This window comes from Mustela putorius, unplaced genomic scaffold, assembly GCF_011764305.1.
Source record: "Mustela putorius furo isolate JIRA1106 unplaced genomic scaffold, ASM1176430v1.1 tig00003859_pilon_pilon_pilon, whole genome shotgun sequence".
Taxonomy (NCBI): Eukaryota; Metazoa; Chordata; class Mammalia; order Carnivora; family Mustelidae; genus Mustela; species Mustela putorius.
In genome coordinates, this window is record NW_025422011.1 from 12,526,805 (window position 1) to 12,553,044 (window position 26,240).

A 26,240-nucleotide genomic window follows, 5' to 3' on the forward strand; every position below is an offset into this window, starting at 1 on the left:
ACCTATTTTTTTTCTGCTCTCATAATGCACTGTTGTGTTGTATGTCTGATTATGTTTTCTTATTGTCCTTGAAAAATATTTTTGAAGATTTTTTGAGTACCTACAATACAGTTATATTTCTCTGGAAAGAATTTTTATTTGGGTCTGCCTGGTTCTCATGGGCACTGCCAGTCTAGAAACATTTGAAATCCTATTCATAAGTTGAAGTTTCTTTCACCATCCTATGAAAGAATCTTTGCTAACAAACTCCTCTGAAATTAAGTTGTTTACAACTTTCTGGGATGTGACATTTTTAATTTTTTCCCTCCTTGTCTCTTGTTCCCTTTGTTCTTTTTTATGTTTCATCTGCTTGACACCTAGGCAATTATCATATAGAAGGTAGGTTATTTTTCTTCAACATATCCTGAGTTTAATGCTTCTGAATTCTACTTAATATAATAGGTTTCTTATTTGACTTCCTACTTTGGCAGGCCCTAGGTTTGGATTCCCTATCTCTCAAACCAGAGGTCATCAATGCTGTTACTTAATTTTATTCAATTTGGCAAATGCATGCAGGGTAAAGATGGCTTTTTGTGTTTATTTTATTTATTGGTTTATGGTCTTTTTGGAATTTAGAATTTGGCTTCATGATTTTTAAAATTATCTTGTTAGGTCTTTGATTCTTTTAAAAAAGTTTAAAAACATTTTATTCAAAATTATTATTTGTTTTTAGTTTGAGGGTTCTTCCAGATAACATAACCCATCAATTTCAGGAGTGGAAGTTTTCCTTTAAGAAAGTTTCTTGTGTACACACCTGTAATGGTTAATTTTATGGTCAAGTTGGCTAGGCTATGAAAGGTAAACTCATTTTAAAAAATATTAAAAAATATATTGACCAAATGTATTTGGCCAAATACCCATATAGATACTGCTGTGAAGGTGATATTTAGATGAGAGTAATATTTAAATCAGTAGACTTTAAATAAAGCAGATTATGCTCCATAATGTGGGTGGTCTTCATCCAAACAGTTGAATGCCTTAAGAGGAAAAGACTCAAGTTCCCCAAGAAATAAGGAATTCTGCTTCTGGATTGCCTTTGGCCAAATTGCAGTATCAGCTCTTCACTGAGTATTTAGCCTGCTGGCCTGCCCTGAACATTTCAGGTTTGCCAGACTCCCAATCACACAAGCCATTTCCTTAAAATAAATTTATCTCTCTATATATACATACACATCCTATTGGCTGTTTCTCTCAGTAATGCTGGTAATGCTTTCTGAAATAATACCTATCAGAATGGCTAGAATAAAAATTAGTGTTAACATCGAATGCTTGTAGGGATTTGGAGAAGCTTGATCACTCATACATTGCCAGTGAGAATGGGAAATGGTATTACCATTCTGGAAAACAGTTTGGCAGTTTCTTTCACAACCAAAAGTGGGCTCTCTTCATTCAGTCCAGCAATTGTACCTTTGGACATTTATCTCTAAGAAATGAAAACTTAATGTCATGTAGAAACTTGTATATGAATATTCATTCTTGGCAGCCTTTTTCATAAAACTCAGAACTGAAAAGAGCTCAGATATCCCTCAGTGAGTAAGTGCATAGTAAACAAACCATAGAAATAGAAATAGCAATAGAAAGGAATGAACTGTTGATACAACAGCTTAGATTCAAGGTAATTATTATGAGTGAAAAAAAATCCAATCTTCTTTTATTAGGGAGATTAGCTAATTAATTAAGTGATCTCTGTACCTAGCGTGGGGCTCAAATTCACAACCCTGAGATCAAGACTTACATGTCCTACTGACTGAGCCAGCCAGACGCCCATGGAAAAAATCTAGTTAATAGGTTACATGTGTATATTTACATTTATTTAATGTTGTTGCAATAATGATTATAGAAATAGAGAACGTATTAGTGTAGTAGTGGGTATAGAAACTAAGAAGATGCATGAGGGAACCATGGTTGATGGTACAGTTCTATATTTTGACTGCAGTAGTTACATGAAGCTATAGATATAATAAACTTGCAAAAAATTAAACACACACATGAGTGGATGTATAACTGGTAGAATTATTATAAATTATGTGGATTGTATCAATGTCAGATATACAGTTTTTATAGTGGACTATTATTCTGCATGATATTAACATCGAGAGAGGCTGGGTGAATGGTGTGTGGGATTCCCTGTACATTTCTTTCCAACTATCCATGAATTGATAATTGTTACTATGAAAAGTTGAGAAGTTTCTTGCAGTCTGATCCATACATTATCTGGGTCAGGTGTCTTGGTTTTTAATAAAAGATAGTTATTCCATTCTTCCTCTTTCAACTTTGTAGGGTTTAAAGACTGCATTACTATTAGTATTCATACCATCCTTATAGAATGCTGTATATCAAGGCAAAGTTAGGAAGCATAGTGTCTTGCAGCCTCCATACAAAGCAATTACTGAACTTTAGGAATCTAGCTTTTAGGATGCAGTGTGTAGGGGCATGCAGAAAATTTAGTCCCTACAGATACTAAAGTAACAGAAAAAGCCTCAGCCACAGAGGAACTGTGGGGGGATCATCATTGCTCAGTGTTTTATGTATCAAGATCAGAACAGTGATGACAAAACTGTTACTTAGTGTTAAACCTAGAGGATTATGGGATACTGGTTGTTATGTTTTTATGGTAACTCTGCTTGTACTTTAAAAACTTAAATGATTTTTTTTTCAGTTAAAGTCTTTTTATATTACAGGAAATAAATGTTAATATGGAGAATGATTTTAAGACTGATTCGTCATCATCTGCCTTTGCTCTTCCAAGTTCTTCAGAGACTATGTTTTCAATTCAGCTATTAGATTTCAAAACAAGTTTACTGGAAGCATTAGAAGAGTTACGGATGAGAAGGGTAAGGTCATTTTTAAAATGCTTTTTGTAATCCGGGAACTTAATTTTGTCCAGCCATTTGGTTTAAGGAGAAAAAAAGGCCTAACAAAATAAGTTCTTATTTAAAAGAAGAAATACAGTCCGGATAATGAAGTAAAAGAGAAAAAGACAGATCTAGTTGATATCACAGAAGGAAAAATAATTTACAAAGCAAAAAGTAAAAAGGATTTTCAGGTTGTTAAACACTTAATAAACCAGCTAATATTTACCGAGTGCCTTGGAGTGCATAGGTAGCACATAGTTAGACACTATGGCTGATAAAAAAAAGAGTTGCTTTTCAGGAGATTACATTTTTGTTAAAGGCTATGAGATAGGTGCCTATGAGTGATTAAGTAATGAAACAGGGCAATACATTTAAAAAAAAAAAAAGATTTTATTTATTTATTTGACAGAGAGAGAGAGATCACAAGTAGGCAGAGAGAGAGAGAGAGAGATGCAGGCTCCCCACTGAGCAAAGAGCCTGATGCGGGGCTTGATCCCAGGACACTGAGATCATGACCTGAGCTGAAAGCAGCGGCTTAATCCACTGAGCGACCCAGGCGCCCCACGGGCAATACCTTTTTAAGTGACAAAATAAATGTATGTAGTAAGTATTCTGATTCAAAGAATAAAATGTCCTTATTTTTTAAAGTGGTATCTCATGAGGTATTTGTTTAGAAGGGAAATATCTACATAAAATTGGGTTTTTAAAGATTTTTTAGAATTTATTTATTAGAGAGAGAAAGAAAAGAAGGAGAGAGAGAGTGAGTGAGCAGGGAGGAACAGGGGCAGAGAGAGGACCAAGCTGGGAGCCAGACATGGGGCTTCATCCCACAACCCTGAGATCATGATCTGAGGTGAAATCAAGAGTCAGATGCTTAACCAACTGAGCCTCCCAGGTGCCCCTATATAAAATTGTAAAAGTTGTTTGATTCAGCAGATCTCTGTTGTTCAAAACCCCTTAAAAGCCCTTCATTTCTGAGACTCTGTGGATCTAAATTTGAAGTGTGTGTTGTCAGTTTTCTATAAGATGGGATAGGAGTTGTTAAGATTATGGAGTGAAAAAAATAGACTATAAAACTACTGTAATAATGAATGAGGGATGGGGTCATTAGGATTTATATATAACTCTGAAAATAGGACAGAAGAGACAGGAGGGTGCCTGGGTGGCTCAGTTGGTTTAGTGTCTGCCTTGGGTTCAAGTCAAGATTCCACGATCCTGGGATTTAAAGGCCTTTCAGGCTCTCTGCTCAGTGGGGAACCTGCTTCTCCCTCTCCCTCTGCCTGCTGCTCTGCCTGCTTGTGCTCTCTCTCTCAAATAAATGAATAAAATCTTAAAAAAAAAAAAAGGGAGAAACAGGAAGGAGAATCAATAGAATTGGGGCTTTCCTGAAAATGAGCTCTGAAAAAAAAATCTGAAATAACATTTTTATTATGTGATTCTTGTTCTAGGATTTTAAATATTGAAACTTGTTATCATAATAAGAAAATTTAATTACCACAATGTTTGTCCTATAGAAAGATACTTATTATCTGTACAATTAAAACCTATTTAATAAAGAAATCCTGCTAAAAATGGATATGTTGGTTAAGCAGTAAAAAATGATTTTTGTAAGAATAACTTAAAGTGGTATCTTTTCTAAGTTAAAGCAACTTTAGGTAACTATTAAGAACTTCATATTCTGTTTTACTGTGATTCAAGCATTATATTTAGTCTGTTTATATTTCTAACTTAAAAAATAATCTTGTTTTAAAAGTCTTTTGAGAGTTTCAGTTTAGCAACAGGAATTAAGTTTTTAACAACTAAGTGAAGAAGTATATGCTAACTTTTATTTTTTTATTTTTTATTTTTTTAAAAGATTTTATTTATTTATTTGACAGACAGAGATCACAAGCAGGCAGAGAGTCAGGCAGAGAGAGGGGAAGGGAAGCAGTCTCCCTGCTGAGCAGAGAGCCCGATGGGCTCAATCCTAGGACCTGGGATCATGACCTGAGCCGAAAGCAGAGGCTTTAACCTACTGAGCCACCCAGGTGCCCCAGTATATGCTACTTTTAATATTCTTCACTGAAAGAAGAACTTTAAGAAGAACTTCTTAAGAAGGGGAAAAATTTTCCCCCTTTATTGGAAAAAGAGATGTATTGGCTTTCAAATTTACCAATATTTTAGCACTTTATTCCTATTGTGGAATTTAATTTTTCCTCCCATATTTTATTAGGGAAAATTTCAAAAATACAATAGTTGTTCAAAGGTCAACTGTACAATTAAATGTATAGTTCTTAAGTGCACCATTTCATGAGTTTTAACAAATGCTTATAACTGTGTCATCCAAATCCTTGTCAAGATACAGATCATTACTAATTTTCCCAGAGAGTTCCTCCATGTCATTTTTAACTTATTTCTCATCCTTACCTATCCAGAAACCATTGTTCCATTTTTTTTCCATCAGGGATTAGTTTATTTTACTCACCATGATATTTTTGAGATTAATTTGCTATTTTATTTAATTTTAATATTTTATTATTTATTTATTTATTTTTAATTTAATATTAAAAATTAACATATATTATTAGCCCCAGGGGTACAGTTCTGTGAATCACCAGGTTTACACACTTCACAGCACTCACCATGGCACATTAATTTGCTATTTTAAACATCAGTAGTTTTTTTTTTTTCTAAAAAAAAATTTTTTTTTATTTTTTAAAATTTTTTAATTTTTAATTTTTATTTTTCAGTGTTCCAAGATTGATTGTTTATATACCAACACCCAGTGCTCCATGCAATACATGTCCTCCTTAATACCCACCACTAGGCTCACCCAGCCCCCACCATCCTCAATTTGTTTCTCAGTGTCCACAGTCTCTCATGGTTTATCTCCCCCTCCGATTTCCCCCAACTCTCTTCGCCTCTCCATCTCCCAATGTCCTCCGTGTAATGCCTTATGTTCCGCAAGTAAGTGAAACCATATGACAGTTGACTCTCTCTGCTTGACTTATTTCCCTCAGCATAATCTCCTTCAGTCCAGTCCATGTTGATACAAAAGTTGGGTATTCATCCTTTCTGATGGCTGAGTAGTACTCCATTGTATATATGGACCACATCTTTCACAACGTTCCTCCAATTGAAGGGCATGCCATTTTGGCTCTTTCCACAGTTTGGCAACTGTGGCCACTGCTGCTATGGACATTGGGGTACAGATGGTCCTTCTTTTCACTACATCTCTATCTTTGGGGTAAATACCCAGTAGACAGACACATGAAAAGATTTTCACCATCATTAGCCATCAGGGAGATTCAAGTCAAAACCACAGTGAGATACCACCTTACCCCAGTTAGAATGGCCAAAATCAACAAGACAGTAAACAAGTGTTAGAGAGGATGTGGAGAAAGGGGAACCCTCTTAATACTGTTGGTGGGAATGCAAGTTGGTGCAGCCACTTTGGAAAACAGTGTGGAGATTCATTAAGATATTAAAAATAGAACATCAGTAGTTTTTTTCCTTTTTATAGTTGACTACTATTCTGTTTTTTTTTAAATTATTTATTTATTTGACAGAGAGAGAAGTCACAAGTAGGTAGAGAGGCAGACAGAGGGGGAGGGCGAAGCAGGCTCCTCGCTGAGCAGAGAGCCTGATGTGGGGTTCGATCCCAGAAACCTGAGATCATGACCTGAGCTGAAGGCAGAGGCTTAACCCACTGAGCCACCCAGGTGCCCCCACTACTATTCTAGTATATAAATATAATATGTTGGTGGACGCCTGAGTGGTGTTCAGTTGGTGGCTCTTATGAATAAAGCTACCTGAATATTTTTGTACAAAATGTTGGGCAGGCATGTATGACACAGCTAAGCAAGAAAATACCTTATTTGAGTCCTATTTATGATGTCTCGTTTACCTCATATGTCCTTCCTGCTCTCCTGAGTCTTCACTGAACAATTTTAATATTTCCCCTTGGTAGTCTGTGAAGAGATATTTTTATTTAGCATTTAAAAAAGAAAACAGGGGTGCCTGGGTGGCTCAGAGGGTTGAGCCTCTGCCTTCTGCTCAGGTCATGATCTCAGGGTCTTGGGATTGAGCCCCGCATCAGGCTTTCTGCTCAGCGGGGAGCCTGCTTCCTCCTCTCTCTCTGCCTGCTTCTCTGCCTGCTTGGGATCTCTGTCTGTCAAATAAATAAATAAAATCTTTAAAAAAAAACAAAAAGAAAACAAAAAAGAATGAGATCCAATCAAAAGTAATAACTATGTTTAATTTGTAAAGCTAAAAAATGTAGAACTAAAATACTGAACTGCAGTTATTGATATATTTGGGTGGAATTCATTCTTCTTCTTTTTTTAAAAAAAGATTTTATTTATTTATTTGACAGACAGAGAAGATAAGTAGGCAGAGAGGCAGGCAGAGAGAGAGAGGGGATGAGCCCGATGTGGGGCTTTATCCCAGGACCCTGAGATCATGACCTGAGCTGAAGGCAGAGGCTTAACCCATGGAGCCACCCAGGCATCCCAGTGGAATTGATTCTTAGGTCCTTATATTGTTCAGGAGGTAAGATATTGACCAACTATAGACTTCGTTTAGTTATGAAGACATATTAAAAATTTCAGATTAATCAGCAAATGAATAGGGTTTGTATCTTCCTAAGTAGTAGAGAGAAAACATGCAATCATGGTAAAGTTATCTTTGTTTGATGTTGGAAATAGCTGTAAAGAAAGAGTAATTTTAGGTTTTAGCTGTCTCTGAAGCTTTATTCTGGTTAAAAATACTGATGCTGTCTTCTATATATTTCAGAAACTGGCCCAGCTAATCTACATTTTTTTTTCTGATTAGTTTTAATACTGTAAGGTCTGTTAATGGAAAACTAAAGGCTTTCTTTCTCCCCTCCCCTGGCCTTGATAGAAAATGTCTTTATTTTGCCATAGATTTGTAAATTGCCATTTATGTTCTGTTAGTATTTTGAAAAGATTTTGTTGAATTCTTTTGTTGCAGTTGAGAAATTGATGTTCATTTAATTATCTCTCTCTAGGTAATCCATCATTTCTTTTTGCTCTGTGGAGCTTTTTTTTTTTTTAATCTTTAATGATCTGCAGTTTTTATGAATCCGTGTGAGAATTTATTTACATTTCTTGGGACTCATTTTGATTCCTTAATCTTAGGAAAATTTTCAGCCATGATCTTTTTGAGAATTGCCTCTTCCTGATTTCTTCTGTTACCTTCTTCTGGAACTCTCATTAGATCATATGTTGGACCATGTCATTTTATCTTTTATGATTCTTAACTCTTTCATATTTTTCATGTATTTACCTCTCTACTGCATTCTGCATGTTTTGTTTTGTTGTTTCCTAATTGTCTCTTCAGATGTTTTTACTTGCTTAGAGTTTTATATTTCAGTGATTATGTTTTTCATTTCTGCGTTCCTTCAAAGAATCTGCTATGGTCTGGATATTTGTGTCCTTACAAAATTCAAATGTTATAACCTAATGTCCAGTGTGATAGTATTAGGCAGTAGGATCTTTGGGAGGTGATTAAGGTATGAGGGATAGAACCCTGATAGATGGGATTAGTACTCTAAGGACTCCCTAGCCCCATATACAATGCAAGGTTATGATCTGGAGATCATCTGTCACCAGAAAGAGAATCTGGCCATGTGGCATCCCAATCTTAGATTTCCAGTCTCCACAACTGTGAGAAATTAATTTCTGTTGCTTATAAGCACATGGTGAGTGGTATTTTGTTATAGAACACTGAACAGGTTAAGACAGTATCTAAAAATTTAATGTCAATCAAAACTTGGGGGGATTTTTTCAGAATTTGGCAGGATGATTCTGAAGTTTTATCTATAAGAAAATGTTTGAATATATACATACATCAAATCATTATTTCATATGCCTTAAGCTAATACATTATAATAATAATACTACATTATTATATGTGTCAGTTTTATCTCAGCAAAATTGGAAAAAAAGTGAGAAGCTTTTCAAAAGATAAGAATGAATTGCTACATGCTTTATCAGATATTAAAACATGCCCTAATCTTATAATAATTAAAAATGTAACACTGTTGTAGGAATAAGCAAACCAGTAAAAGAATAAATGAGTCCAGTGGGGAAAATAATGATAGATAGTCAATAAATTCATAATACTTCATATACAAAAATAAATTTTAGAAAAAATCAAATGCAAAGGAAAAGATATATATATATTAGAAAATATGAGACTTAATTTTTATAGTCTCAGTAATAGAGATTACCCTATCTAAAAGATTGCTAGTTATGGTGACATACAAGTTATTAGCTTCTATGGGATAAAGCTGCCATAAACAAAGTCTAAAAACCAGCAGCCGAGAGGAAATATTTGCCTCATGCAAAATGGAAGAAAGGATAAATATCTTATTTATAAAACATTCATACAAATCAAAATCCTACAAATCTGCAAGACCCAAGTGTGATGAATGCAAAGAAAATCACACTTGGAAAATCTTAAAGGAAGCCAGAAGTAGAAAAAAGCCCATTATTTTCAAAGGCACAGTAATACAATTGGCAGTGGACTTCTCAGTAATAATTATTCATCCCCAAAGACAATGCATTGACACTTTAAAGTACTAAAAAAATAACCACCAACCTAGAAATCTCTTCTCCTAAAATATCTTCAAAAATGAAAGTGTGAATCTCAAGTTAATTAAATTTTGAGTGAATCTTTCTAAGTGAAAGAAGCCAGATCTAAGAGGCTGTGCAATATCCAGTGCATTTATAGGACTTTCTGGAAGATACAAAACTATAGGGATGGAAAACAAGTCTGTGATTGATAAGTGTTGATAGGCATTGACTGTAAATGGAATGCTTAAAAGAATTTTGGGGAGTGATAGACTGTTCTGTATGGTAAAGTAGTAGTGGAAGCATTACTCTGTACGTCAAAACCCATAAAATTACACCACAAACTGAACTATGTAGTATGTGAAAATTCAGTCAGGATTCAGGAGCATTCCAAGATGGAATGCAGACTGTGAAAATACCTGTAACTGTTTCACTAACCAAATGACATCACTTTAGTGAAAGAAATTGGTGGGAAGAGACCCTGACTTAAGTAATTTTGGAAAACAGTATCAGATGAGATACTGCAAGGATAACACCGAAAAGTTACATAAACCCTCTCTCTAGTTGGTTAATTTGTTTCTCATGGGAGTAAGACTGAAACTACAGGTATGCCAGGGTTGAACAAATAAGCAAAAATTGTAGATGAGGAGTAGGTAGAATTTTTTTCTCTGTTGAAGAAAGAAGTTACAGATAAGCTAGACTAAGCTCTATGGTGCTAGATTAGAGTTTGAGATACCAGCATGAACTCACGATTTCATTGTATGCAGATAAAAAGATAGAGAAATATAGATAGATGTATGTATGTATGTGAATTAGTATATTCTAGCTCTGCTGAAAAAGCCTAGAAATAGTGACAACCCAGTATCAGCAACCATATAAAGGGCCCAGATCTTTGTTCTAAATATCATTATCTAATAAAAGAAACCAGGACTTTTTGGAGAAATGGCTCATTCCAGGGTTGGATATCTTGTAGTGCTGGAAAGTAAGGAACACCTCAAAAGAATATAGAAGCCAACCTGAAAGAGCTTCTCATGGACAAAGCTGGAACAATTTGAGCAACAAAATAAGTAATGATAGTATTGGATAATTACCCAAAGAATAGAGTAAATATCCATTATTTTCTACTGATAAAAATATATGATTGAATAAATGGGGGAGACAGAACAAATCTTCTTTATAGGAGATTCCAATTAATAAATGTAGAAGGAAGGAGAGAAATAGAAAATTGCCCTTAAAACATTATAGTAATAATTGCTACAGGCAAGATCCACTGATGAATGCTAATATTAGTGGGTGAAACTCATATGTGAAACAAAATAGTTGCATAGTAGTATCTTCCCCAAATTATTTGGTAAGTTACTGTAAATTTAAAAAAAATTGAAGTATAATTAACATACAGTGTTATATTAGTTTCAAGTATACAACATATTGATTCAACAATCTTATATATTACTCAGTGCTCACAAAATCAATGTAGTCCCCATTTGTCACCATACTATGTTACTACAATATTACTGACTATCTTCCTCATGCTGTAATTTTCATGTGCGTGACTTATTTTATAACTGGAAGTTTAATACTTCTTAATTTCCTTTATATATTTCACCCATCTGTCCATCCGCTTCTCCTCTAGCAAATACCAGTTGTTCTTGTATTGAAGAGTCTGTTTGTTTGTTTCTGTGTTCATTTGTTTTGTTTTTAGACCCCACATGTAAGTGGAATTCTATGGCGCTTGTCTTTCTGTATCTGAATTATTTCACTTAGCATAGTACCCTTAAGCCCATCCACATTGTCCCAAATGGCAAGATCTCATTCTTGATTATGGGTGTGTAATATTCCATTGTAAACACATACCACATTTTCATTATCCACCTATTAGTGGGAACTTGGGTTGCTTCTATGATTTGGCTATTGTGAATAATGCTGTAGTAAACATCATGGGGTATCTGTCTTTTTGAATTAGTGTTTTTGTTTTCTTTAGGTAAATACCCAGTAATGGAATTACAGGATCTTACAGTATTACAATTTTTAATTTTTTAAAAGATTTTATTTATTTATTTGACAGACAAAGATCACAAGTAGACAGAGAGGCAGGCAGAGAGAGAGGAAGAAGCAGGCTCCCTGCTGAGCAGAGAGCCCATTGTGGATCCCAGGACCCTGGGATCACAACCTGAGCTGAAGGCAGAGGCTTTAACCCACTGGGCCACCCAGGTGCCCCTACAATTTTTAATTTTTTGAGGTATCTCTTTACTGTTTTCTGTAGCAGCTGTACCAGTTTACATTCCCATCAAAAGCAAGAGTTCCTTTTCCTCCACATCCTCACCAACACTTGTCATTTCTTGTCTTTTTGATTCTAGGTGTTCTGACAAGTGTAAGATGATATCTCATTGTGGTTTTGGTTTGCATTTCTCTGTTGATTAATGATGTTGAACATCTTTTCATGTGTCTGTTGGTCATTTCCATGTCTTCTTTGGAAAAATGTTCAGGTCTTCTGCCCATCTAATTTAATTATTTTTTTGGCATTGAGTTGTATGTATTCTTTTTTTTTTTTTATTGAAGCATAGTTGGCACACAGTGTTTCATTAGTTTCAGGTATACAACATAGTGCTTTGACAAGTTGTACTCATCATGAGTGTAGCTACCATCTGTCATCATATAATACTGTGTAAGTTCTTTATATTTTGGATATTAACCCTTTTTCAGATATATCATTTGCAGATATCTACTCTCATTCAGTAGGTTGCCTTTTAGTATTGTTGATGTTTCTTCCCTATATAGAAGCTTTTTATTTTATTGTACTCCCAATAGTTTACTTTTTTCCCCTTGCCTGAGGAGACATGTCTAGACATGTCTAGACATGGATTTTGCTAAGGCCAAAATCCAAGGCCAATTACATATGTTTTCTTCTAGGACTTTTATGGTTTCAAGTCTCAGGGTTAGGTCTTTAATCCATTTTGAGTTTACTTTCATGTATGGTATTAGAAAGTGGTCCAGTTTCATTCTTTTGCATGTAGCTGTCCAGTCTTCCCAACATTATTGAGGAGACTATCTTTTCCTCATTGTATATTCTTGCCCCACCCTGCTGAAGATTAATTGACCATATATTGATGGGGTTTATTTCTAGGAACTCTTTTTTTTTTTTTTTTTTTTGAGAGAGAGAGAGCGAGATAATGTGCAGGGTGGGGGGAGGGTAGAGGGAGAAGCAGACTCCCTGCTGAGCAGGGAGCCCAGTATCAACTCAATCTCAGGACCTTGGGATCATGACCTGAGCTGAAGGCAGATACTTAACTGACTGAGCCATCCAGGTGCCCTAGGCTTCTGTTTGGTTCTGTTGGACTATGTAACTGTTTTTGTGCCAGTACCATACTATTTTGATTATATATTTTATATATAAAATAAAATATTATAAATAATATATAAATATAAATATTATATATAATATATAAATATTATAAACAATAAAATATTATATATTTTGATACAGCATTGTAGTATATCTTGAAATCTGGGATTATTATACCTCCAGCTTTGTTTTTTCTCAAGATTGCTTTGGCTATTCAGGGTCTATTGTGGTTTCATACAAATTTTAGTATTGTTTGTTCTCATTCTGTGAAAAATGCTGTTGGTGTTTTGATAGGGATTGCACTGGATCTGTAGATTCCTTTGAGTAATATGGACAGTTTAACAATTTTAATTCTTTCAATCCATGAGCACTGAGTATCTTTCCATTTGTTTTTGTTGTCTTCAGTTATTTTATGAATGTTTTCTAGTTATTCCTTTGAGTAGTATGGACATTTTAACAATTTTAATTCTTTCAATCCATGAGCACTGAGTATCTTTCCATTTGCTTTTGTTGTCTTCAGTTTTTTTCATTAATGTTTTCTAGTTTTCCGGCTAAATTTATTTTAAGGTATTTTATGATTTTTGATGTAATTATAAATGGGATTTTTTTCTTAATTTCTCTTTCTGCTATTTAATTATTGGTATACAGAGATCGATTTTGTATCTTTCAATTTTACTGAATTCATGTAACAGTTCTAGTAGTTTTTTGATGGAGTCTTTCAGGTGTTCTGTAAATAGTATCTTGTTATCTGCAAATAATGAGTGTTTTACTTCTTCCTTACCAGTTTTGATGAATTTTCTTCCTTTTTCATGTCTGATTGCTGTGGCTAAGACTTCCAGTACTATGTAGAATAAAAGTGATGAGAGTGGACATCTTAGAGGAAAAGCTCTCAGTTTTTCACCATTGAATATGATGTTATCTGTGGGTTTTTCAAATATGGCCTTTATTATGTTGAGGTGTGTTGCTTCTAAACTCACTTTGTTGAAAATTTTTATTAAGAATGTATGTTGTAGGAGGGGAGACAAGATGGCAGGGAAGTAGGAGGAGGTGCCGTTTCAACCTGTACCCTAAAGTGAGCTGATTACCTACTAAAGAACTCCAATCACCCATGAAATCAGCCTGAGGTCAGAATTATACACATCTGGATCTTTACGGGGGCAGAAGACTCCAGTGGGCAGGTAAAGCGGAGTGGGAACTCAGACTGATATCGAAAGATAAAAGGGGGAGGGAGCCACCAGAGGCGACCCATTGGAAAGTAATATGAGAGTGCCCTGCTTCTGGGGACCAGCATTAACTTAGAGTCTGGTTGAAAGCACTCAAAAAGAGCAGAGGATCGTGGGGGGAAATTATGGGAATTGGGGTGGTTAGGGCCAGTGGCTTTAGTCCCTGGACCCAGGACAGCCACCCCTGGCGCTGAGCCAGAGAGAGTGTTGTGGAGAAACTAGGTCTTGGTCTCCGCCAGCGTCTGGCTCCCGTGAGGGGCTGGGACCCTCGCTAGCCGGCAGAACACCACGCTATACTGTCAGAGCTTGAGACACGCGCGCCCACACCCTCCCCTGTGAGAGGTGCGCGCAGGTGCCAGCCCGGTGCTCTCAGACCCGGAAAGACCAGGCACTCCCAGCCCGGGCCAGCGGGAAAAATCTCAGCGTGCGATCGCTGCTTGGAACCTCTCTGGCGGTCTGGAGCTGCCCAGAAAGCCTCCGCTGTCGTGGTTTTGGGTACAAGCAGGAGTTCCTGTATCCCCAGGGATCGTGAACTCGGAACCTGCTCGGCCAGTGGCTGAGGGGGAACTTAATGTGCTCTAGAGACCCAGAGGGGAACAGACTGAGGCTTCTCTCTGAGAGGGAGGTCGGGGTGCAGTTTGCTTTTCTCTAAATCTCCAAAAACCATCAAAAACTGTCAAGGCGAGAGAAAAGAAAGGAACAAACATAAAAACCTCCAGAGAACAAAAGCCTGAAAAACCGGTTTCCTCAGAGCCCACCCCCTTGAGGAGGGTGGGAGGACTTAACTCAGGGAACATTGTCTGAAAACCCACAGGGCAGGCCCCTCCCCCAGAGAACAAACCAGGAAAAAAAAAAGGGGGGGGGGAACCGACAGGAGAACAACCACCACTACTACTTCATAGATACAACTTTTGTTTTTGATTCGTTCCCACTATTCTGGTTCTTTTTTTTTTTTATATATAGATAATTTTTTAACCTACTTACCATCACAGTGAGATGTACAGTATATCAAATTCCATAATAACCTTTTAACCTAAACTTTTTGATACATATACCCGTGTTTTTCTTTTGCTTTTCTATTTTTAAATTAAAAAAATTTTTAGTTTAGTTTATTATTTTTTCAATTTTTAAAAAATTATTTATTTACTTATTTGACAGAGATCACAAGTAGGCAGAGAGGAAGGGGGGGGGGAAGCAGGCTCCCCGCTGAGCAGAGAGCCCTATGCAGGCCTCGATCCCAGGACTCTGGGATCATGACCTGAGCCGAAGGCAGAGGCTTTAACCCACTGAGCCACCCAGGCGCCCCTTATTTTTATTTTTTAACATTCATATAGAGTTAAACTTCAAGGTGATCCCCTTTCCCCAATCAGTGCTACCCCTATAGATAAATTAAAAAAAAAAAAGATTTTATTTATTTATTTGACAGAGAGCAAGAGGGAGAGCACAAGCAGGGGGAGGAACAGCAGAGAGAAGGGGTGAAGCAGGCTCCCCACTGAGCAGGGAGCCCCATGCGGGACTCACGGGACTCGATCCCATGACCCTGGGATCATGACGTGAGCCGAAGGCAGTCACTTAACCAACTGAGCCACTTAGGTGCCCCAGTAAACTAATTTTTAATACCCCTTTATCTTAGGAAGGTTGAGTCCTTTAACAAAGATATCAAGATACATCCAGGAAGAATCAAAATAACCTTCATCATCCACACTGAGAATTTATAACCACTCTCCCATCTTTTTCTTCTGCCATGGTTTCTGTGTATTTGTGTTTGTCCTGATAGTATATAAATCTTATACTTGGGGTTCTTTTTGATGAGGTTCTTTTTTTTTTTGCTTTTATATATATATATATATATATTTATAATATATATATAAAATTTTTAATAATTTTTTTGCTTTTATATATATTTAATATATATATATATAATTTTTTTTCTCTTGTCATATACTTTTATCAGCCTTTTTGTTTGTCTGTTTTTGTTTGTATACATCATAAATCTTACCTTGGGGCCCATTTGGGCTGAACCTTCTCTTTATCTTCCCTTTTTTTTTCTGTCTCTCTCTTTTTTTCTTTTTCTTTTCTTTTTTCTCTCATTTGGGTGGGGAATCCTGATTGCTAGAAGCGTTCCAGGGTGCACCTTGACTGCACCACGGTAGATACATCCATCTACATCCGTTCAGCCATCTCTCACCAAAATGACTAGGAGGAGGAATGCCCAACAGAAGAAAAATACAGAGGATGGGCCTTCTGCAACAGAGCTAATGGCTATCAACATAGACAATATGTCGGAAAGAGAATTCAGGCTAACAATTACCCAGGCAATAGCTAGGCTGGAGAAAGACATGGATGACCAAACGGAATTGATTAGGGCAGAACTGAAAGCCACCAGGGATGATGTTCACAATGTTAGGGCAGAACTGAAAGCTACCAGGGATGATGTTCACAATGCTCTCAATGAGTTCCAATCTAATCTAAATTCTCTAAAAGCTAGGGTAACTGAGACAGAAGATAGAATTAGTGATCTGGACGACAAACAGATAGAGAGAAAGGATCAGGAGGAAGCAGGGAACAAACAGCTTAGAAGCCATGAAAACAGAATCAGGGAAATAAATGATGCCATGAAACATTCCAACATCAGAATTATCGGAATCCCTGAAGGGGAGGAGAAAGAAAGAAGTCTAGAATATATAGTGGAACAAGTTCTTCATGAAAATTTTCGCAGTCTTGTGAATGGAATCAGCGTTCATGTACTAGAGGCAGAAGGGTCTCCCCCCAAGATTATAGATTCCAAAAAAAATCAAGGCACCTGACAGTAAAATTGAGAAATCATAATTGTAGACACAATCTCTTGAAAACCGCTAGGACAAAGAGGCTCCTTACGTACAGAGGAAAGCCCATCAGAATAACATCAGACCTGTCCACAGAAACCTGGCAAGCCAGAAAGGACTGGCTAGATATATTCAGGGTACTAAATGAGAAGAACATGCAGCCAAGAATACTTTATCCAGCAAGACTGATATTCAAAATAGATGGAGAGATAAAGAGTTTCCAAGACTGGCAAGGCTTAAAAGAGTATGCGACCACCAAGCCGACACTGCAGGAAATATTAAGGGGGGTTCTGTAAAAGAGGAAAAATCCTAAGAATAGCATTGAACAGAAATATAGAGACAATCTACAGAAAGAAAGACTTCAAAGGTAACATGATGTCAATAAGAACATATCTATCAATAATCACTCTCAATGTGAATGGCCTAAATATACCCATAAAATGACACAGGGTTGCAGATTGGATAAAACGACGGGACCCATCCATATATTGTCTACAAGAGACCCATTTCAAACCTAAGGATACACAAAGACTGAAAGTGAAGGGATGGAGAAGCATCTTTCATGCCAATGTACCTCAAAAGAAGGCCGGGGTAGTGATTCTCATATCAGATAAATTAGATTTTAAACTAAAGACTGTAGTCAGAGATATAGAAGGACACTACATTATTCTTAAAGGGACTATCCACCAAGATGATCTAACAATTGTAAATATCTACACCCCCAATATGGGAGCAGCCAATTACACAAGAAAACTATTAATCAAGATAAAGAGTCATATTGATATGAATACATTAATAGTAGGAGATCTTAACATGCCTCTCTCAGTAATAGACAGATCATTGAAGCAGAAAATCAATAAAGAAACAAGAGCATTGAATGACACATTGGACCAGATGGACCTCATAGATCTATACAGAACATTCCACCCTGAAACAACAGAATACTCATTCTTCTCAAGTGCACATGGAACCTTCTCAAGAATAGACCACAGACTGGGTCACAAATCAGGACTCAACTGATACCAAAAGACTGAGATTATTCTCTGCATATTCTTGGATCACAGTGCTTTGAAACTGGAGCTCAATCACAAGGAAAAGTTTGGAAGGAACTCAAACACCTGGAAGCTAAAGACCACCTTGCTTAAGAATGCTTGGATCAACCAGGAGATAAAAGGAGAACTTAAACAATTCATGGAAACCAATGAGAATGAAGACACTTCGGTCCAAAACCCATGGGATACAGCAAAGGTGGTCCTAAGGGGGAAATACATGGCCATCCACGCCTCCCTCAAAAAAATTGAAAAATCCAGAATACACCAGCTGTTTCTACACCTTAAAGAACTGGAGAATCAACAACAAATCAAACCAGCTCCACACATAAGATGGGAAATAATCAAGATTAGAACAGAGATCAATGAGGTAGAAACTAGAGATACAGTAGAACTTATCAATGAAACCAGAAGCTGGTTTTTTGAAAGAATCAATAAGATCGATAAACCATTGGCCACACTAATCCAAAAGAGAAGAGAGAAAGCTCAAGTTAATAAAATTATGAATGAAAAGGGAAAGATCACAACTAACACCAAGGAAGTAGAAACAATCATCAGAATTTATTATCAACAGTTATATTCCAATAAGCTAAGCAACCTAGATGAAATGGATGCATTCCTGGAAAACTATAAACTCCCAAATTGAACCAGGATGAAATTGACAACCTGAATAGACTGATATCTAGTAACGAGATTGAAGCAGTGATCAAAAACCTCCCCCAAAACAAGAGCCCAGGACCTGACAGATTCCCTGGGGAATTCTTCCAAACTTTCAAAAAAGAAATAACAACTATTCTCCTGAAGCTGTTTCAAAAAATTGAAGCAGAAGGAAAACTTCCAGACTCTTTTTATGAAACCAGCATTACGCTGATCCCCAAACCAAAGACCCCACCAAAAAGGAGAATTTCAGACCAATATCCCTATTGAATATGGATGCTAAGATTCTCAACAAAATCCTAGCAAACAGGATCCAACAGCACATTAAAAAGATTATCCATCATGACTAGGTGGGATTCATCCCTGGGTTACAAGGATGGTTCAACATTCACAAATCAATCAATGTGATAGAACAAATCAGTAACAGAAGAGAGAAGAACCACATGGTCCTCTCAATGGATGCAGACCTTCAGTTTGTTTCTTGAGATTAAGAGTCTTATTTATGGTTTGTCTCCCTCTCTGGTTGCATCTTGTGGTGATCAGTCTTTTTTTCAGGATCATGAGATTATAGAATTTTAGAGGTGGAAGTGACTTGAGATAATTTGTAATCCAACCCAAAACCCAGAGCTTTTAAGAGACTCGTACTCTGATCTTCCTACTCCTTGTCTAAATCTCTTCCATTAATATATATAATAAATTAACTGGACTAATGCAGTCAACATAAAATTGGGCCAGATTGTAAAGGGTTAGATAGTAAAGTTTCTTTAAAGAAGTGAAATACAAAAGATAATAAAAGTCAAAGAACGAGACTTTCTTACTCCACTAAACTGTATTTAAGTACCTAACTATGCTGTTATTAACAAAGTTACTAATTTTTTTCCATATCAACCTAAATTGGTGATGATATTTTAGAAAAAATTTGAATGTTTTAAATCAATCTTTACATAATCTGAGTCAACAGATTAGTTTACATTGAATCAATAATGTATGTTTTTTAGATGTTAGCGACAACATTTTTGTTGATTTCCTTATCAGATTACATAATAACTGATGAGTTAGCTCCTTGGCCTTTCATCTAAACCACTAGGGTATTAGGATGAGTGGAGATGAACCAGTGGAAGAGGGGTCACAAATTCATTTTCTTTCAGGATTCGGGTAGTTTGCATGTGATATGGATAAGCTGTGTTGAACTGGAGAGCCTTTGTCTTCAGTTAAACTTGTATTTGCCATTCAGCTCCAAGAACGTGTTGCCATATAGAATAATGGGCTCTGTATTATCAGTTCTTCCAATTACTGAAGAGAAACGAGAAATCCAGACTTTAATATGAAATCTGTCAGATTGTAAAAGTAGAAAGTAGGTTGAAAGTTTTTAAACAAACTATATTTCTCAGGCAAATCATCTATACAGTGGGGATAAAAGAGCTCTACCATAGAACTTTCACTTTTAAAATATGCATTCATTTGGTAACCTTTGAAAAACCATTACTCAATCTTGCCCTTTGAGAATTTGAAATTTAATGATCACTTAATTAACCATGCAAATGAATTACTATATTCTCACATAGTATATATTATGTGTGATAATAGAATTATGGAGAAAGTAGTATGGGAGTTCAGAGAAAGGATGCATTAGATTTATTAAATATATGAACAGAAGGAAATCTTAGAATTTCAAATTAGCAATAAATTAAAGCCAGAGGAAATTTGGGTATTCCAAAATAGCAATGATTTGCTAAGGAAATTGTGAAGGAAAACTGGGTATAATTAATGGTATAATATGTGGTAAATAACATTAAGCAGCATTTCAGTGCCCCATAAAATTGGTTATGCTATGAGTAGAATCATACCCCTTTATAATTATAATGATTTTTAGAATATATATCTCTATATCATGGAAAACTGATAAAATGGGTGTGGTCTACAATGCTGAAAGGTGACAGTATAATATACTTTTACTATATTAAGATTTTAATTTTCCTACATGTTTTATATTAAACATTATTATCTTTTTATTGGAACTTTTCATTTTTATCTTTCATTAGTTCTTTAAGCAGCTTTTAAAAGTTATTAATAAAAATCCTTACTGTCAATGAGAAAAATCTATTAAATTTGGTAAGAAAATCCCATCTGTAACTTCAATAAAGTATCTAAGAATATAGAATCTTAGAAGTGTTTATTTTTTATTATCTGCCTTAGGACTACAAGGATTTAAGTGTTTTTATAAAACAATAAAAGAAGAGTAATTTGATGGTTTATTTACTCTTTATAACCTTTAGAAAGTGTCATGCTTTTTTAAAAAATGCTTGCTTCAGGCTGTAGTTTTACAAGATGTGCTGTGTATTGGTCAGGCCTCTTCAATTCTTGACCCTGAACAGATTCAGGGACATAGTACATACAGCGGGCACATGTCCAAGCAGCCAAAACTGTAACTGGATACTTCTGTTCTCCTTTTCAAACTCATAATCTACCTCCTACGAAATTGTGCAATTCAGTTTCTTACGTGGTCTAATAAAATACTAATCATTCTTTCAGATAGTTTCTTAGTTTGATTAGCTACAAAGTATTCAAGATAAATATCATTAATATGCATGGAATAGCCTAAAAGTTCATATTTTAAAGAACCTCTTTCCTAATTGGTATTAAAGCTACTGTTTTCATATTACTCAACTTAGTCTATTATAAAGATTTCTGAAATAGAAAAATATTCTAAGAACATTCATAGCAATTCTTAATGCTTTTGTTTTTCTATACAACAAATATTTCTAGTTGTTATTTTGAAATGTTCTACAGAATATCAGAATGTATTTGTATATTTAAACTAGGTAATTTGATTTTGAATGTCTATCTTCTGTGGGATATGAAGATTAAATTCTGAGGTTCTTGAAGGAAAGGAGTGTATCATAACAATCCATACTGTCCTATGGCACCCAGAATCTTAAAGGTGATAAAATGGCATGTTTAAGAGGCTCTGGAGACAGATCATCTAGATTCAAATACTAGCTCTGCTCGTTAGCTGCTGTGTGCATTTTGGTGAGTTACCTGTTCTCTTGCTAACCTAGCATTTATAAAATGATGATAATAAGAGTACTTACCTTGAAAAATTATACCTATGATTGAATTAATACATAAAAAGTGCTTAGAATATCTAAATCACAGTAAGATCACAGAACTCGTTTAACCAGGCCCATGTAAAGAAAGCAGTATCTTGCACGTTTTCAATCCAGCTGTTTTGGGATTTGATAAGATGCATACATCTGTGAAATATAACCCTTATCAAGATATAAAGTGTTTCTGTCTACCTAGGCCAGTTCTACCCTTACTTCCTCCCCAGGAGGCAACCCTCTTTTGATTATTTTCCACTGTCAATTAGTATTGTTTTTTCTGACATTTCATATAAATGGAATCATACATATGTACTCTTTTAGGTAAGGCTTCTTTCACTCAGCGTGATGTTTTAAATTCATCCATGTTGTTGTGTCTGTCAGCATACAGATTAAGTGTACATCTATATATTTCATTTTCTCTGGGGTGATTATAAATTATATTGTGTTTTTAATTTTTTTTTCTGCATTTTTATTGTTACTGTATAGAACCAGGATAGTTTGGGTGTTGATGATGTATCCTGAGACCTTGTTGAACTCAGTTATTAGTTCTGGTAGATTTTTTATAGATTCTTTGGGGTTTTCCATGTATACAACCATGTCCTGTACAAATAGAGACAGTTTATTTCTGTGTGATTTGTTTCCTTCCTCCTTTTTTTTTTCTCTCCTCTCTTTCTCTTCTCGTTCCTTTTTTCCTTTCTTTGCCTTTCCATCCATCCAGTCTTTTATCATTAAATATGATGTTAAGTATAGTGTTTTTCACTATAAAATGAGGAATTTTATGAAATTGAGGTAATTCTCTCTCCAAACTGGCTGAGAGTTTTTATTATAAAGGAGTGTTGGGTTTTGTCAGTTGTCTTTTCTCTGTTAATTATGATGGTCATGTGATTTTTCTTTAGCATATTCATATGGTGAGATATATCAACTTAATATTGTTGTTGAATCAGCCTTATATATCTAGAATAAATTCTACTTGGTGATGGTGTATAACATTTTATACATTGCTGGATTCCATTAGCTGATATGTTGTTGAAGATTTTTCCATCAAAACTTGTGAGAGGTCTTAGTTTTCTTTTTTTTCTTTTGGTACTGTCTTTGTGTAGTTTTGGTGTCATAGTACACAGGCCTTATGAGTTATGATGTGTTCCTTCCTCTTTCTGGAAAAGACTGTGTAAAATGGTGTTAATTTTTTATATGTTTGGTAGAATTATCTAAAGGTGAAACCATGGGGCCTGGACATTTATTTTTGGGGGAGCTTTTTAACTAGTGGTAATAGGGCTATTTGGATTGTCCGTATCACCTTGGATGAGGTTTGGTAGTTTGGGGTTTTGAAGAATAGTCCATTTTTGTAAGTTGTCAAATTTATAAGCATAAAATTGTTTGTAGCATTCCCTTATTAACTTTTTAATGGTTGCAGTATCTTTGTACATTGTTTCTTTTAGCTCTTAGAGTGTATTTAAATTGTCCATGTAAAGTCTTTGTCTAGTAAGTGCCTTGTCTGCACTTGCTCCAGTTCTTTTTAACTTTTTTTTTTGCCTGGTGGCGGGGCACGCGCGGGGGTGCTGTGTATGGATCACACTTTGTTTCTTTGTATGCTTGGTATTTTTTGTTGAGAACTGGATATGGACATTTTGAATATGTGGCAACTCTGGAAATCAGATAGTCTCCCTTCCCAGGGTTGGTTGTTGTCATTGTTTAGTAATTTTTCTGAAAAAATTTTGTGAAGTCTGCTGTTTCTGTCATGTGTGGCCACCGAAGTCATTGTGCTCTTAATTTAATGATCAGCTAGGGCTTTGTTTGGCAGAGATTTTCTTAAATACCAGGAGCCAAAAGAAAAAAAAGCAATTCCCAGGTTTTACAGAGGGACTCTCTCTATGTTTGTTGGGGAATACCTTCAACACTGTATATAGGTACTTTTCAAGTCTTCCTGTTGAATTTTTTTTAATTTAATTTAATTTTTTCAGTGTTCCAGGATTCACTGTTTATGCATCACACCCAGTGCTCCATACAATACATGATCTCCTTAATACCCAGCGCCAGGCTCACCCCACCTCCCCAACCCACCTCCCCTCCAGAACCCTCAGTTTGTTTCTTAGTCTGTTGAATTTTTTAACAGAAGTTTCAGATTTTTCTAGTGATACCTTGTATTTATGGTGTCGGCTCTTTTAGGAGTGTTATATGATTTTAAACAAAATCAAAGGATTTTTGTAAATAACTCCTTCCTGCTTGGCTTTGGGCCTTGTTTCTTGGCTTTGGGTCTTCCCTTTGTGCCTTTGCAGTCTTTGCAGGTGATCTTCCTGTTCTTTTTATTTGATGCTTGTTTGTCTGGTCGTGGCTGTGGGGTGGGGGAATTCGGGTATTCTCTGACTTTATTAAGCTTCAATTCTTAGGCGAAACTCTGTCTAAGGCTGAGGTCCTCACAAAAGTTCTGTTCCTCCTTTTGTTTTTAATGCTGGGCCTACTGTATTCCTGCTGTTGTTCTGTGCCACCCCCCACCCCATTGAGCTGTTATTTTATTTTCCTAGCCTGCTTCCAGCTGCAGTGGCTTTCCACAGGAGCTCTCATGCTGTAGTTTTTATTGCCCCTCCCCCTGTAGATTAGACTCTTGTTCCTTAAGGGAGATGAGGAAGACTGTTCTGTCTAGGTATCATGGTCCCTTTCTCAGCTGTGGAAAGTTTCCGCTAGTGTTCTTAAGGATCATTTTTGTTGCCCTTTCCCTTACAGATTAAGATTCTTCGTCTGTAGGGAAAATAGGGAAAATAGGTTGTGGTGCTCTCCTCTTCCCCAGCCAGTACTACAGGGGAGAGCTTCTCAGGTTGTTGGATTCTTCCCGTCATTCCCAGTAAGCACTTGGTGGACTTCCTGGAGGAAAACAACTGGTAAAAAGTATAAAACCTCCTTGTTTCTGGGGCTCCTGGGAATTCACATTCTTACTCTAGTCCGTGTTCTGCCTTTAGCAATTTATTAAGAACTTTCAGCTGAGTTTTCTTACCAGTACTCAGCCGTTTATGTCGCAGGTAAGCAAATGCTGTGGTTCTCTTTTCCCTGCAGGAGAGAATTATCCAGAGTTTGGATTAATTGAATGATCTGGGACCTCAGTTCTCTGATGGGTTTGTCTATTTAGTTTGCAATTTTTCCAGATTTTTTCTTGTTGTAAGCATGAGAGGATGCTCTTTTTATCTCTCTAGAAAGAGAAGAAATGTAAAGTTTTAAAGTCCTAATTTTTCTAGCATTTTTCTTTTTTATTTAGGAAGCAGAAACTCAATATGAAGAGCAGATTGGGAAAATTATCATGGAGACACAAGAACTTAAATGGCAAAAAGTGAGTGTTTTTTTTTAAGATTTACCCTAGAGAGAGTGAGCACACACTGGAGTGCACGTGAGTGGTGGGGGAGGAGTAGAGGGGAGAGAAACTCAAGCAGACTCCTCTGAGCGTGGAGCTGATGTGGGGCTCAGTCTCCCCATCCTGAGATCAGGACCTAAGCCTAAATCAAGAGTTGGATGCTTAATGAATGGAACCACCCAGGTAACCCCAAAGCGAGTATTTTTAATTTTTATTTCAGATTAGTCTTTTTAACATCTATTTAAAGAGGTATTCTAATCCTTAATTGCAGTTTGAATTTTAAAATTTCCTAAACATGTTTAGGGATTATGCATCATTTTAAACAAAGTCTCAAGAGAATTCTGACTAAAATTGTTTTAATAACATTTGGGCCTCCAGAACACTAAGAATGAAATTTTTCCCCAAGATTTCAGATAATAATGCTGAAAACGACTATGATCTATTTAATGTCTGGGAAACATATTGTGTATTATAAAGGAGTCAAAATATTTTCCAAGAAGTGAAACCTCTTTATTTTCCCAGGCTCTTATTACATACTGTAACCAAATATTTAAAAACAGTGACAACAACAACTCAGTATCAGAGGGACACCTGGTTGGCTTTGTCTTGGTCCCGGAGTCATGGTTCAAGCCCCATGCTGCATGTGGAGACTGCTTAAAAACAAACAAAAAAACCCCACTAGTATCATCAGATCCGATTCTCTTTCTGGCCTTATTTATATAGAAGCGTTTTTGATGTGCTTCTGTCTTTCCACCAAATAATTTTAATAGCTAAAAATTGAAATCTTAGTTATGATGGCACCCCTTCTTTTAACTATTTGGTAGTATTGAAATAGGATGTTGGAGGTGACATATCAGAATCAGAATTCAAGTGACAGAGGATAGCTCAAACTAGAAATGATGGGAATTTTGAGACCAAACAGGTACAAAAGGAGTAAACTAGAGTTGGATTTTATGAGGCACAGGTCTCAAACTTCTCTGCAGAAAGAAAAAGCAGATAAACACCAAGTACAAACGGAAACTCCAAGCAAATTTCAAAGTATGAAGTTATGTCTTATTTTTGGATAGAGTCAACAGTATAAAGTTATCCATATCCTTAAATTAATCAGTGTGTTTAATACAATCCAATACCAGGAATGTGTTTTGCTGTACCTAAGCTGTTTTAAGGTTTATGTGGAAATAAACGTACAAGAGTGTCTGGGAAATTTTTGAAAAAGAACAGAACAAAATA

General features: G+C 36.0%; 1 protein-coding gene across 12 annotated transcripts in view; it reads left to right on the forward strand.

The window, feature by feature from the left end:
• CCDC73 (coiled-coil domain containing 73) overlaps positions 1-26,240 on the forward strand; it is a 135,004-nt gene that overhangs the window by 20,652 nt on the left and 88,112 nt on the right. For all 12 annotated transcript variants that reach the window (XM_004755924.3, XM_045066076.1, XM_045066077.1 and 9 more), the window contains exons 2-3: positions 2,721-2,873; positions 24,918-24,989. In XM_004755924.3, the coding sequence (XP_004755981.1) occupies positions 2,736-2,873; positions 24,918-24,989 (210 nt within the window). In that variant the 5' untranslated portion in view covers positions 2,721-2,735. The remainder of the gene's footprint in view (positions 1-2,720; positions 2,874-24,917; positions 24,990-26,240) is intronic.